This window comes from Chlorocebus sabaeus, chromosome 1 (assembly GCF_047675955.1).
Source record: "Chlorocebus sabaeus isolate Y175 chromosome 1, mChlSab1.0.hap1, whole genome shotgun sequence".
Lineage (NCBI taxonomy): Eukaryota > Metazoa > Chordata > Mammalia > Primates > Cercopithecidae > Chlorocebus > Chlorocebus sabaeus.
Genome location: NC_132904.1, coordinates 4,187,044 through 4,199,395, shown reverse-complemented (window position 1 = coordinate 4,199,395; position 12,352 = coordinate 4,187,044). Strand labels below are relative to the sequence as shown.

Sequence of the window (12,352 nt, the reverse complement as noted above, 5' to 3'; positions counted from 1 at the left end):
CTACAAAGAATATAACAATGAGCCAGGTATCGGTGGCTTGAGACTGTAGTCCCAGATGTTTGGGGGGCTTAGGCTGGAAAATCGCTTGAGCCCGGAAATTGGAGGTTGCAGTAAGCCGAGATCATGCCACTGCACTCCAGCCTGGGTGACAGAGCAAGACCCTGTCTCTAAATAAATTAATTAAATAAATAAATAAATATCAGGCCTGTAAGGGTAAGGTTTAGAAGAGTGAAACAAGCATGGTGATACTGTTAGATAGCTTGATGATTACCCAAAAATGTTTGGCATATTTCTTTCTTTTTAGAGAAAGTGGTGAAGCATTTTTTTTCTAGTAGAATTTAAACATTCTTTGTTAGAATTTGAGTTATTGCTTCTAGCTTGGACCAAGTAACAAATGATACTGGAAGCCAGAGTTTCAAGACCAACATGGTGTTAGTTGAGAGCCATTACAAAGACCCCACAATGTAACTGCAGAATTCCATGACCATAACTTAGTCTTCCTCAGCTGGAGACTTCAGGTACCTGGGGTACCTTCCTTCGGTATGTGCGTGTATGTAATGTGTTAGTTATTTTTTATTGTATACATTTTGCATGCATTCTGTTAGATTTATCCCTGAGGATTCTACAGGTTTTGATGCCACTATAAATGGTACTTTTTAAATTTCAATTTTCAGTTCATTGCTAGCTAGTATTTAGAAATACAGTTCATTTTTATAAATTGGCCTTGTATCCTACAACTTTGCTTAAACCCACTTATTCTGATAGCTATTTTGTAGATTCCTGTTCTACATTGATAATGTTGTCATCTTCAAATAAAGACAATTTTATTTCTTTTGTAATTTATGTACTTTTTATTTCTCTTTCTTGACCTATTACAGTGGCTAGGATTTCCAGTACAGTGTAGAATGGAAGTGGTGAGAGTGGACATCCTTAGTCTGTTCCTTGTCTTAGGAGAAACACATTCAGTCTTTTTTTTTTTTTTTTTTTTTTTTTTTAAAGAGACAGGATTTCACCATGTTGCCCAGGCTGTTCTCAAACTCCTGACCTTAAGTGACCCACCCACCTCTGCCCCCCAAAGTGCTGGGATTATAGGCAAAAGCCGCCATGCCCAGCTGAACATTCAGTCTTTTACATTAAGTATGATGTTCGCTGTAGGGTTTTTGTAGATGCCTTTTATCCAGTTGAGGCACTTTTTTCTTACATTTCCGGAATGCTTGGAGTTCCATAAATGATGACAAATCTTGTCAAATGCTTATTCTGCATCTTTTGAGATGATACGGTTTTTTTCAATCTCTTCATATGGTGAGTTTCATTTCAAATGTTGAATCAACTTATGTTTCTAGAATAATAAGCCATACTTGTCATGATATCTTATTGTTTTAACTTATTGTTGACTTGGCAATATTTTGTTACATATTTTTGGATCTGCCTGAGGGCTGTTGATCTATAGTTCTGTTACATGTTTGGTTTTGCTCTCAGGATAATGCTGGCCTCATAGAATGAGATAAGGTGTTTCAGACTTTTTTGGAACACTTCGTGTAGAATTTTGGTTATTTATGCTGATAAATGTTTGGTAGAATTCAGTGAAGCTATCTTGGGTAGAGATTTTCTTTTTTGTGTGTTAGAAGATTTATGATTACAACTTCAGGTTCTAATAGAGATATATGTTACCTGTTTCTGAGAAGCTTTGGTAGTTTAAGAAATTTGTCCATTTCATCTAAGTTGCTTAAAATTGTCCACAGTATTCCCTTATTCTTTCAATGTCAATTGAATCTGTATTGATGTCCCCTTTTTGTTGTTACTCTGTTTTTGTTTTTGAGACAAGATCTCACTGTGTTGCCCAGGCTGGTCTCAGACACCTGGGCTCAAGCCATCCTCTGCTTCAGCCTGCTGAGTAGCTGAAGTTACCGGCATATGCCACCATACCTGGCTGCCCTCTAACTTTTTTTTTTTTTTTTTTGAAATGGGGTCTCGCTCTGTTGCCCAGACTGGAGTGCAGTGGCTCAATCTTGGCTGACTGCAACATCCGCCTCCCGGTTCAAGCAATTTTCATGCCTCAGCCTCCCGAGTAGCTGGGATTACAGGCATGTGCCACCATGCCTGGCTGATTTTTGTATATTTAGTAGAGATGAGGTTTTGCCCTGTTGGCCAGGCTGGTCCCCTCTTTCATTCTTGGTAGTGGTGATTTATGTCTTCTGTTTTGCCTTATGTAGTCCGGCTAGAGTTTGTTCATTTGATTAATATTTATGAAGTACTAGATTTTCATTTCACTAGTTTATTTGCTGTTATTTTTCTATTTTCTGTTTCATTGATTTCTGCTTTTTTACCTTCTTCCTTCTGCTTGCTGGGGATTTCATTTGTTCTTCTAGTTTAAGTTTTAATTTTTTTTATTTTGAGACAGAGCCTCGCTCTATCCCCCAGGCTGGAGTGCCGTGGCATGGTCTCGGCTCACTGCATCCTCCACCTCCCGGGTTCAATCCATTCTCCTGCCTTAGCCTCTCGAGTAGCTGGGACTGCGGGCACATGCCACCATGCCCAGCTAATTTTTGTATTTTTAGTAGAGATGAGATTTCACTATGTTGGTGAGGCTGGTCTTGAACTCCTGACCAAAGGTGATCCGCCTGCCTCGGCCTGCTGGAGTGCTAGGATTACAGGTGTGAGCCACCGCACCAGCCTAGTTTAAGTTTTTAAAAGCAGACTCTTGGATCATTGATTTTCTAGGTCTTTCTGCATTGATAATCCTTTGACATGATTTTTGCTCTCAAGGTATTGTTTTAACCATTTCCCACAATTTTTGAATTTTTTAAAAGTTTCTTTAAAAATATTTTCTGGTTGGGCGCAGTGGCTCACGCCTGTAATTCTAGCAGTTTGGGAGGCGGAGGTGGGTGGTGGATCACTTGAGGTCAGGAGTTTGAGACCAGCCTGGCTGGCCAACATGGCGAAACCCCATCTCTACTAAAAATACAAAAATTTGTCGGGTGTGGTGGCTTGTGCTTGTAATCCCAGCTACTCGGGAGGCTGAGGCAGGAGAATGACTTGAACCCTGGAAGCGAGGCTGCAGTGATCCGAGATCGCGCCACTGCACTCCAGCCTGGGTGACAGAGGGAACAATTTCCCCTTGTAATTTCTTGATGTGAATTATTTAGAAGTATGCTAATTTTTAAATATTTAGTAGGGGGTTCTAGATAGCATTTTATTACTGATTTCTAATTTCTGTTGAAGTCAAGAGAATGTACCTTGATTTCAGTCTCTTTAAGTATGTTGAGATTTGTCTGTCTGTGAGAATATACTATACAGATAGTAAAAGAATATATATTCTGTTGTTGGGTGGCGTGTTCTATCTTCTGTTGAGTGAAGTGTTTTATCTTCTGTTGTTGGATGGTGTGTCCTATATTCTGTTGTAGAGTGGAGTGTCTGATATTCGGTTGTTGGGTGGCGTGTTCTATAGTCTGTTGTCGGGTGGCGTGTTCTATATTATGTTGTCGGGTGGCGTGTTCTATATTCTGTTGTCAGGTGGCATGTTCTATATTTTGTTGTCAGGTGGCATATTCTATATTCTGTTGTTGGGTGGATTGTTCTATATTCTGTTGTTGGGTGGATTGTTCTATATTCTGTTGTTGGGTGGCGTGTTCTATATTCTCTTGTTGGGTGGTGTGTCCTATATTCTGTTGTTGGGTGGATTGTTGTATATTCTGTTGTTGGGTGGATTGTATATTCTGTTGTTGGGTGGATTGTTGTATATTCTGTTGTTGGGTGGCGTGTTGTATATTCTGTTGTTGGGTGGCGTGTTGTATATTCTGTTGTTGGGTGGCGTGTTGTATATTCTGTTGTTGGGTGGCGTGTTGTATATTCTGTTGTTGGGTGGCGTGTTGTATATTCTGTTGTTGGGTGGCGTGTTCTATATTCTGTTGTTGGTGGAGTGTTCTGTATTCTGTTATTGGTGGATTGTTCTGTATTCTGTTGTTGGTGGAGTGTTCTATATTCTGTTGTTGGGTGGAATGTTCTATATTCTGTTGTTGGTGGCATGTTCTGTATTCTGTTGTTGGGTGGTGTGTTCTATCTTTTGTTGGGTGGCGTGTTCTATATTCTGTTGTTGGGCGGCGTGTCCTATATTCTGTTGTGTGGCATGTTGTATATTCTGTTGTTTGGTGGTACGTTCTATCTTCTGTTGTTGGGTGGCGCGTTCTGTCTTCTGTTGTTGGGTGGCGCCTTCTGTCTTCTGTTGTTGGGTGGTGTGTTCTATATTCTGTTGGGTGGCATGTTCTATATTCTGTTGTCAGTGGAGTGTTCTGTATTCTGTTGTTGGGTGCAGTGTTGCATATTCTGTTGTTGGGTGGACGGTTCTATATTCGGTTACTGGGTGGCATGTTCTGTATTCTATTGTTGGGTGACGTGTTCTATATTCTGTTGTTGGGTGACGCGTTCCATCTTCTGATGTTGGGTGGTGCATTCTATATTCTGTTGTTGGGTGGCATGTTCTATATTCTGTTGTTGGTGGAGTGATCTGTATGCTGTTGTTTGGTGGAATGTTGCATATTCTGTTGTTGGGTGGAGCGTTCTATATTTTGTTGTTGGGTGGATTGTTGTATATCCTGTTGGGTGGATTGTTCTATATTCTGTTGCTGGGTGGTGTGTTCTATATTCTGTTGGGTGGATTGTTCTAAATTCTGTTGTTGGGTGGCGTGTTCTATATTTTGTTGTTGGGTAGCGTGTTCTGTATTCTGTTGTTGGGTGGCATGTTCTGTATTCTGTTGCTGGGTGGTGTGTTCTGTATTCTGTTGTTGAGTGGAGTGTTCCGTATTCTGTTGTTGGGTGGAGTGTTGTATATTCTGTTGTTGGGTGGCATGTTCTATATTCTGTTGTTGGGTGGCGTGTTCTGTATTCTGTGTTGGGTGGAGTGTTCTGTATCCTCTTGTTGGTGTCGCATTCTGTATTCTGTTGTTGGGCGGTTTCTTCTATATTCTGTTGTTGGGTAGCGTGTTCTTTCTTCTGTTCGGTGGAGCGTTCTATCTTTTGTTATTAGGTGGAGCGTTCTATCTTCTGTTGTTGGGTTGCATGTTCTGTCTTCTGTTGTTGGGTGTCATGTTCTATATTCTGTTGTTCGTGGCATGTTCTATATTCTGTTGTTGGGTGGCGTGTTCTATATTCTGTTGTTGGGTGGATTGTTCTATATTCTATTGTTGGTGGAGTGTTCTATAGTCTGTTGTTGGGTGGAGTGTTGCATATTCCATTGTTGGGTGGAGTGTTCTATATTCCGTTGTTGGGTCAGTGTTCTATATTCTGGTTTTGGTGGCATGTTCTATATTCTGTTGTTGGGTGGCGAGTTCTGTATTCTGTTGTTGGGTGGCGTGTTCTGTATTGTTGTTGGGTACATTGTTCTGTATTCTGTTGTTTGGTGGCGTGTTCTATATTCTGTTGTTGGGGTGTTCTGTATTCTGTTGTTGGGTGCATTGTTCTGTATTCTGTTGTTCAGTGGCGTGTTCTATATTCTGTTATTGGTGGAGTGTTCTATATTCTGTTGTTGGTGGAGTGTTCTATATTCTGTTGTTGGGTGGATTGTTCTGTATTCTGTTGTTGGGTGGAGTGTTGCATATTCCGTTGTTGGGTGGTGTGTTCTGTATTCCGTTGTGGGATCAATGTTCTATATTCTATTTTTGGTGGCACGTTCTGTATTCTGTTGTTGGGTGGCGTGTTCTATATTCTGTTGTTAGGTTGTGTGTTCTATATTCTGTTGTTGGGTGGCGTGTTCTGTATTCGGTTGCTGGGTGGCATGTTCTGTATTCTGTTGGTGGGCAGCGTGTTCTATATTCTGTTGTTGGGTGGATTGTTCTATATTCTATTGTTGGTGGAGTGTTCTATAGTCTGTTGTTGGGTGGAGTGTTGCATATTCCATTGTTGGGTGGAGTGTTCTATATTCCGTTGTTGGGTCAATGTTCTATATTCTGGTTTTGGTGGCATGTTCTATATTCTGTTGTTGGGTGGCGAGTTCTGTATTCTGTTGTTGGGTGCGTTGTTCTGTATTCTGTTGTTCGGTGGCGTGTTCTATATTCTGTTGTTGGGTGGCGAGTTCTGTATTCTGTTGTTGGGTGCGTTGTTCTGTATTCTGTTGTTCGGTGGCGTGTTCTATATTCTGTTGTTGGGGTGTTCTGTATTCTGTTGTTGGGTGCATTGTTCTGTATTCTGTTGTTCAGTGGCATGTTCTATATTCTGTTATTGGTGGAGTGTTCTATATTCTGTTGTTGGTGGAGTGTTCTATATTCTGTTGTTGGGTGGATTGTTCTGTATTCTGTTGTTGGGTGGAGTGTTGCATATTCCGTTGTTGGGTGGCGTGTTCTGTATTCCGTTGTTGGATCAATGTTCTATATTCTATTTTTGGTGGCACGTTCTGTATTCTGTTGTTGGGTGGCGTGTTCTATATTCTGTTGTTAGGTTGTGTGTTCTATATTCTGTTGTTGGGTGGCGTGTTCTGTATTCGGTTGCTGGGTGGCGTGTTCTGTATTCTGTTGGTGGGCAGCGTGTTCTGTATTCTGTTGGTGGGTGGCGTGTTCTATTTTCTTTGTTGGGTGGCATGTTCTATGTTCTGTTGTTGGGTGGAGTGTTCTATCTTCTGTTGTCGGGTGGCGTGTTCTATATTCTGTTGTGTGGCGTGTTCTACATTCTGTTGTTGGTGTAGTGTTCTATATTCTGTTGCTGGGTGATGTGCTCTATATTCTGTAGTTGGGTGGCATGTTCTATATTCTTTCGTTGGGTGGCATGTTCTATATTCTGTTGTTGGTTGGATTGTTCTGTATTCTGTTGTTGGGTGGCGTGTTCTGTATTCTGTTGTTGGGTGGCGTGTTCTATATTCGGTTGTTGGGTGGCGTGTTCTGTCTTCTGTTGTTGGATGGAGTGTTCTGTCTTCTTTTGTTGGGTGGCATGTTCTCTCTTCCATTTTTGGGTGGATTGTTCTATATTCTGTTGGGTGGCATGTTCTATATTCTTTTGTTGGTGGATTGTTCTATATTCTATTGTTGGGTGGTGTGTTCTATATTCTGTTGTTGTGTGGGATGTTCTATCTTCTGTTGGGTGGATTGTTCTATATTCTGTTGTTGGTTGGCGTGTTCTATCTTCTGTTGTTGGGTGGATTGTTCTATATTCTATTGGGTGGCGTGTTCTATTGTTGGTGGAGTGGTCTATATTTTGTTGTTGGGTGGCAGGTTCTGTCTTCTGTTGGGTGGAGCGTTCTGTGTTCTGTTATTGGGTGGAGCGTTTTATCTTCTGTTGTTGGGTGGAGGATTCTATCTTCTATTGTTGGGTGGCGCATTCTATATCCTGATGTTTCGTGGCATGTTCTACATTCTGTTGTTGGATGGCATGTTCTATATTCTGTTGTTGGGTGTATTGTTGTATATTCTGTTGGTAGGTGGCATGTTCTATATTCTGTTGTTGTTAGAGTGTTCTATATTCCGTTGTTGGTGTGTTATCTCTCCCCTTATTGGGGGGATTGTTCTATATTCTGTTGGTGGGTGAATTGTTCTATATTCTGTTGTTGGGTGGATTGTTCTATATTCTGTTGTTGGGTGGATTGTGCTATATTCGGTTGTTGGGTGGCGTGTTCTATATTCGGTTGTTGGGTGGTGTGTTCTATATTCTGTTTTGGATGGATTGTTCTATATGCTGTTGTTGGGTGGTGTGTTCTATATTCGGTTGTTGGGTGCTGTGTTCTATATTCTGTTGTTGGATGGATTGTTCTATATTCTGTTGTTGGATGGATTGTTCTATATTTGGTTGTTGGGTGGCGTGTTCTGTATTCTGTTATGGGGTGGCATGTTCTGTATTCTGTTGTTGGGTGGCATGTTCTGTATTCTGTTGTTGGGTGGTGTATTCTATATTCTGTTGTTGGTGGATTGTTCTATATTCTGTTGTTGGATGGATTGTTCTATATTCTGTTGTTGGGTGGCGTGTTCTATATTCTGTTGTTGGGTGGCGTGTTCTGTATTCTGTTGTTGGGTGGCGTATTCTGTATTCTGTTGTTGAGTGGTGTGTTCTATATTCTGTTGTTGGGTGGCATGTTCTATATTCTGTTGTTGGGTGCTGTGTTCTATATTCTGTTGTTGGGTGGATTGTTCTATATTCTGTTGTTGGATGGATTGTTCTATATTCTGTTGTTGGGTGGCGTGTTCTATATTCGGTTGTTGGGTGGCGTGTTCTATATTCTGTTGTTGGGTGGATTGTTCTATATTCTGTTGTTGGATGGATTGTTCTATATTCTGTTGTTGGGTGGCGTGTTCTATATTCGGTTGTTGGGTGGCGTGTTCTATATTCTGTTGTTGGGTGGATTGTTCTATATTCTGGTTTTGGTGGCATGTTCTGTATTCTGTTGTTGGGTGGCGTGGTCTATATTCAGTTGTTGGGTGGCGTGTTCTATATTCTGTTGTTGGGTGCTGTGTTCTATATTTTGTTGGGTGGATTGTTCTGTATTCTGTTGTTGGGTGGCGTGGTCTATATTCTGTTGTTGGGTGGCGTGTTCTATATTCGGTTGTTGGGTGGCATGTTCTATATTCTGTTATTGGATAGATTGTTCTATGTTCTGTTGTTGGGTAGATTGTTCTATATTTGGTTGTTGGGTGGCGTGTTCTGTATTCTGTTGTTGGGTGGATTGTTCTCTATTCTGTTGTTGGGTGGATTGTTCTCTATTCTGTTGTTGGGTGGATTGTTCTCTATTCTGTTTTTGGGTGGATTGTTCTCTATTCTGTTGTTGGGTGGCGTGTTCTATATTCTGTTGTTGGATGGAGTGTTCTGTGTTCTTTTGTTAGGTGGCGTGTTCTATATTCTGTTGTTGGGTGGCGTGTTCTATATTCTGTTGTTGGGTGGCGTGTTCTGTCTTCTGTTGTTGGGTGCCATGTTCTATATTCTCTTATTGGGTGGATTGTTCTATATTCTGTTGTTGGGTGGTGTGTTCTATATTCCGTTGTTGGGTGGATGTTCTATATTCTGTTGTTCGATGGTGTGTTCTGTATTCTCTTTTTGGGTGGCGTGTTCTGTATTCTGTTGTTGGGTGATGTGTTCTGTATTCTATTGTTTGGGTGGCACATTCTATATTCTGTTGTTGGGTGCCATGTTCTACATTCTGTTATTGGGTGGAGTGTTCTATATTCTGTTGTTGGGTGGTGTGTTCTACAAAATGTCAGGTCAGGTTGGTTAAGGGTTGTTAGTTTAGGTTTTCTATATTCTTTTTTCTTTTTTTGCTCTTTTCATCAATTGCTATGAGAAAGAAGTGTTGAATTTTTTCAACTGTAGTTGTGGATTTGCATGTTTCCCCATTCATTCCTATTGGTTGTTGCTTTATCTCTTCTCTAAAACTATATTTTAACTTACTTTTACTGATTTTGAAATAGATTTTTTGTTTAGGAAAACAAAGTGTTAAAATGTAAACCAACCAGAGATAATTTTAGGGAGCAGTGTTTAATTCAGCCTTCAAACTTGTTCATGAGTCGTGATCAATCTTTGTTGTCATATTATTATATTAAAAACTATTTCAGAGAGGAAATTTGTAGCCAGGTACAGTTTTTTTTGTAGTTTGATTAAAAAGTTAAATTTATCACAATGAATCATATATTTTTAATGTTACGATTCCTGTTGTATAAAAATTTTACTAACAAATTTAAAAGGTGAGAAGAAGAGATCAAATTGTTTTGCAGTTATAAAATTATCACTAGTTTAGCCTTTGAGAATATAGGTAATAGATTAAAAATTCAATTTAAAAATGATTTAAACTGCTTTTGAGACTTCCTCCATAACTGACCTTTTTCATTTATGAAAAGCAGACACTCGCCTATGGGGACATGAACCATGAGTGGATCGGCAACGAGTGGCTCCCCAGCCTGGGCCTACCCCAGTACCGTAGCTACTTCATGGAGTGCCTTGTAGACGCCAGGATGCTGGACCACTTGACCAAGAAAGACCTTCGAGGGCAGCTGAAAATGGTTGACAGTTTTCACAGGTAACTTAATGGAGATAGTTCTTACTAATTGGCTAAGATTTTTCACTGTTACCATCTCTAAATCATCTCTCTTTTCTTCCAAATAGAAACAGTTTCCAGTGTGGAATTATGTGCCTGAGAAGGTTAAATTATGACCGGAAAGAACTGGAAAGAAAAAGAGAAGAAAGTCAGAGTGAAATAAAAGGCTAGTACATGACATTTAATTGATTTAGTTCACTCCTACTTGCTGGTGTGTTTGCAGCCTCAGTGACTTCCTGTTTTCCAAAAAATCAAGAAAGGCCAAATTTAAGTGGAGAAAACTAGTCTAGTGTCATTGCAGAGGAGGGCTGGATGAAGATGAGTGCTTTTGACATCCTCTTCCACAGCCAGAGAACTGTTCCCTGTGTTCTCACACCTCAGTCTGGAGGTTAAATGTCTCAGGCTAGTCATTTCCTATGAGTTGAGAGTTTTCCTTTGGTCATGCCCTGTGTACTCCTTCACTCCAAAATGCTGTTCCACACTGTTAGATAACAACAGAGCAAAGCTCACTTGATGATTCAAGTGTAAGAAATATGACTGGGGGCTTATCCAAGGGGTTCAGGAACACAGGAAAGCGCCGTGCAGTTCTGCCCCCAGAGTGGAAGGAGAAGCAGCGTCCACATTTCAGCCAGTCCTTGAAGAAGGTGGAGGAGCTGCTTAGGGTAAGGAAAAGGCATTTCAGTTGGAAAACACAGGCCAGGGAGGTTAGAGGACATGGGACATTCATCCAGAAGACGAGGAGTTGGTTCTCCTCTCTGTTGGGGAGCCTCTCACTCGGTACTCAAATTTATTTGTTTGTTTATTTTATTCATTTTATTTATTTTATTTTGAGACAGGGTCTCGCTGTCTAGCCCAGGCTGGGCTGGAGTGAAGTGGTGTGATCACAGCTCAATGTAGCCTTGAACTCCTGGGCTCAAGTGCTTTTCCTGCCTTAGCCTCCCTGGTAGCTGCTGGGACTACAGGCGTGCTCCACCATGCCTGGAATTAATTTTTTTTTTTTTGTAGAGATAGGGTCTCACTATGTCATGTAGGCTGATCTCGAACTTTTGAGCTCAGGCGATCCTCCCACCTTGGTCTTCCAAAGTGTTGGGATTACAGGTGTGAGCCACCACACCCAGTCAGAATTTGGTTTTAAAGTTAGACGGTAAACATTAAGCTCAGAGTAATGACTCCCAGAATTCCTGGAATGCAAGGAAGTCACTAATAACAATAGCGATAAGAAGAGGCCAGCCTTACTCACAGTGAGTAGGCACCGGGTGGGTGCTCCAAGCACTCCGGGGTTGGCTTCTTTGGTCTTTCCCTCAGCCCTATCAGTCTAAGTGCTGTTTTCATCCCCACTTTTTACTAAGAAAGAAACTAAGGATAAAAATATAGTTGGGAGATGGCCCAGTTGAAGGGAAGTTTACTCATGATTGAGTTAATGTGAATCAGGAGAAAAGTCGTAAGTCGACATTTATACAATGTGTGTATATGTATGGACTTTTATCCAGAAAAGGGCATTGGAAATGAAATATGTCCATCTGTTTTGTTTTCTGTATCTATTTTACATCTCTTTCCAATAGACAAAAACTGTCTTTGGAAGTGATTGGTGATCATCTGCATATATTTTTATAGAGTGGCTATTTTTAGATCTAATAGAGCAAATTGAATAATTTGTTAATTTTCTTAAGATATTGTGACCAGGCATGGTAGCTTATGCCTGTAATCTCAACACTTTGGGAGGCCAAGGCAGGAGTATTATCTGAGCCCATGAGTTCAAGACCAGCCTGGGCAACACAGTGAAACCCTGTCAGTACCAAAAAATTAGCTGGGCTTCGTGACATACGCCTGTAGTTCCAGCCCCTCAGGAGGCTGAGGCGGAAAAATCGCTTGAGCCCCAGAGGTTGAGGCTGCAGTGAGCTGTGATGGTACCAGGCTGTATCCAGACTGGGCGACAGAGCAGCACCTTGTCAATAAAAAAAGAGAGAGAGGAAAAAAAAAGATTTTCTGCAAAGCCTCTAATATGCTGGTTGATATTTTTAAGTTTCTCTCATTTTAAAATGAGACAAAGACTTCAAGATTAGAAATGAGAGGTTTCTGTGGAATTATGCAAAGTGTTCATTTTATTCTGAAGCCAGCTCCATCCGTGATGAAGTTTTCAGAAGACTCCAGTCTGTGTGTGAAGCATGTTTATACATGTTAGGTATTCACGTTCTTGCAGTCCTCTGGCTTCTGATCCCTGGATCCTCCTTATCTTCTTTTCTCTAGAAATAATAACTTCATTCCTCTTGTGCTCACTGGAAGGATGAGTTCTAATGGGAGAGTCTCCCTGAGAGTGGAGCAGGGCCAGGACACCATTGTCTCAGTGCAGCA

At 40.9% G+C, this 12,352-nt stretch overlaps 1 protein-coding gene across 10 annotated transcripts in view; it reads left to right on the top strand.

Moving 5' to 3' along the window:
* PPFIA1 (PTPRF interacting protein alpha 1) overlaps positions 1-12,352 on the top strand; it is a 117,608-nt gene that overhangs the window by 95,530 nt on the left and 9,726 nt on the right. For all 10 annotated transcript variants that reach the window (XM_008015793.3, XM_073009018.1, XM_073008990.1 and 7 more), the window contains 2 exons: positions 9,807-9,982; positions 10,069-10,166. In XM_008015793.3, coding sequence (XP_008013984.1) covers positions 9,807-9,982; positions 10,069-10,166 — 274 coding nt within the window. The remainder of the gene's footprint in view (positions 1-9,806; positions 9,983-10,068; positions 10,167-12,352) is intronic.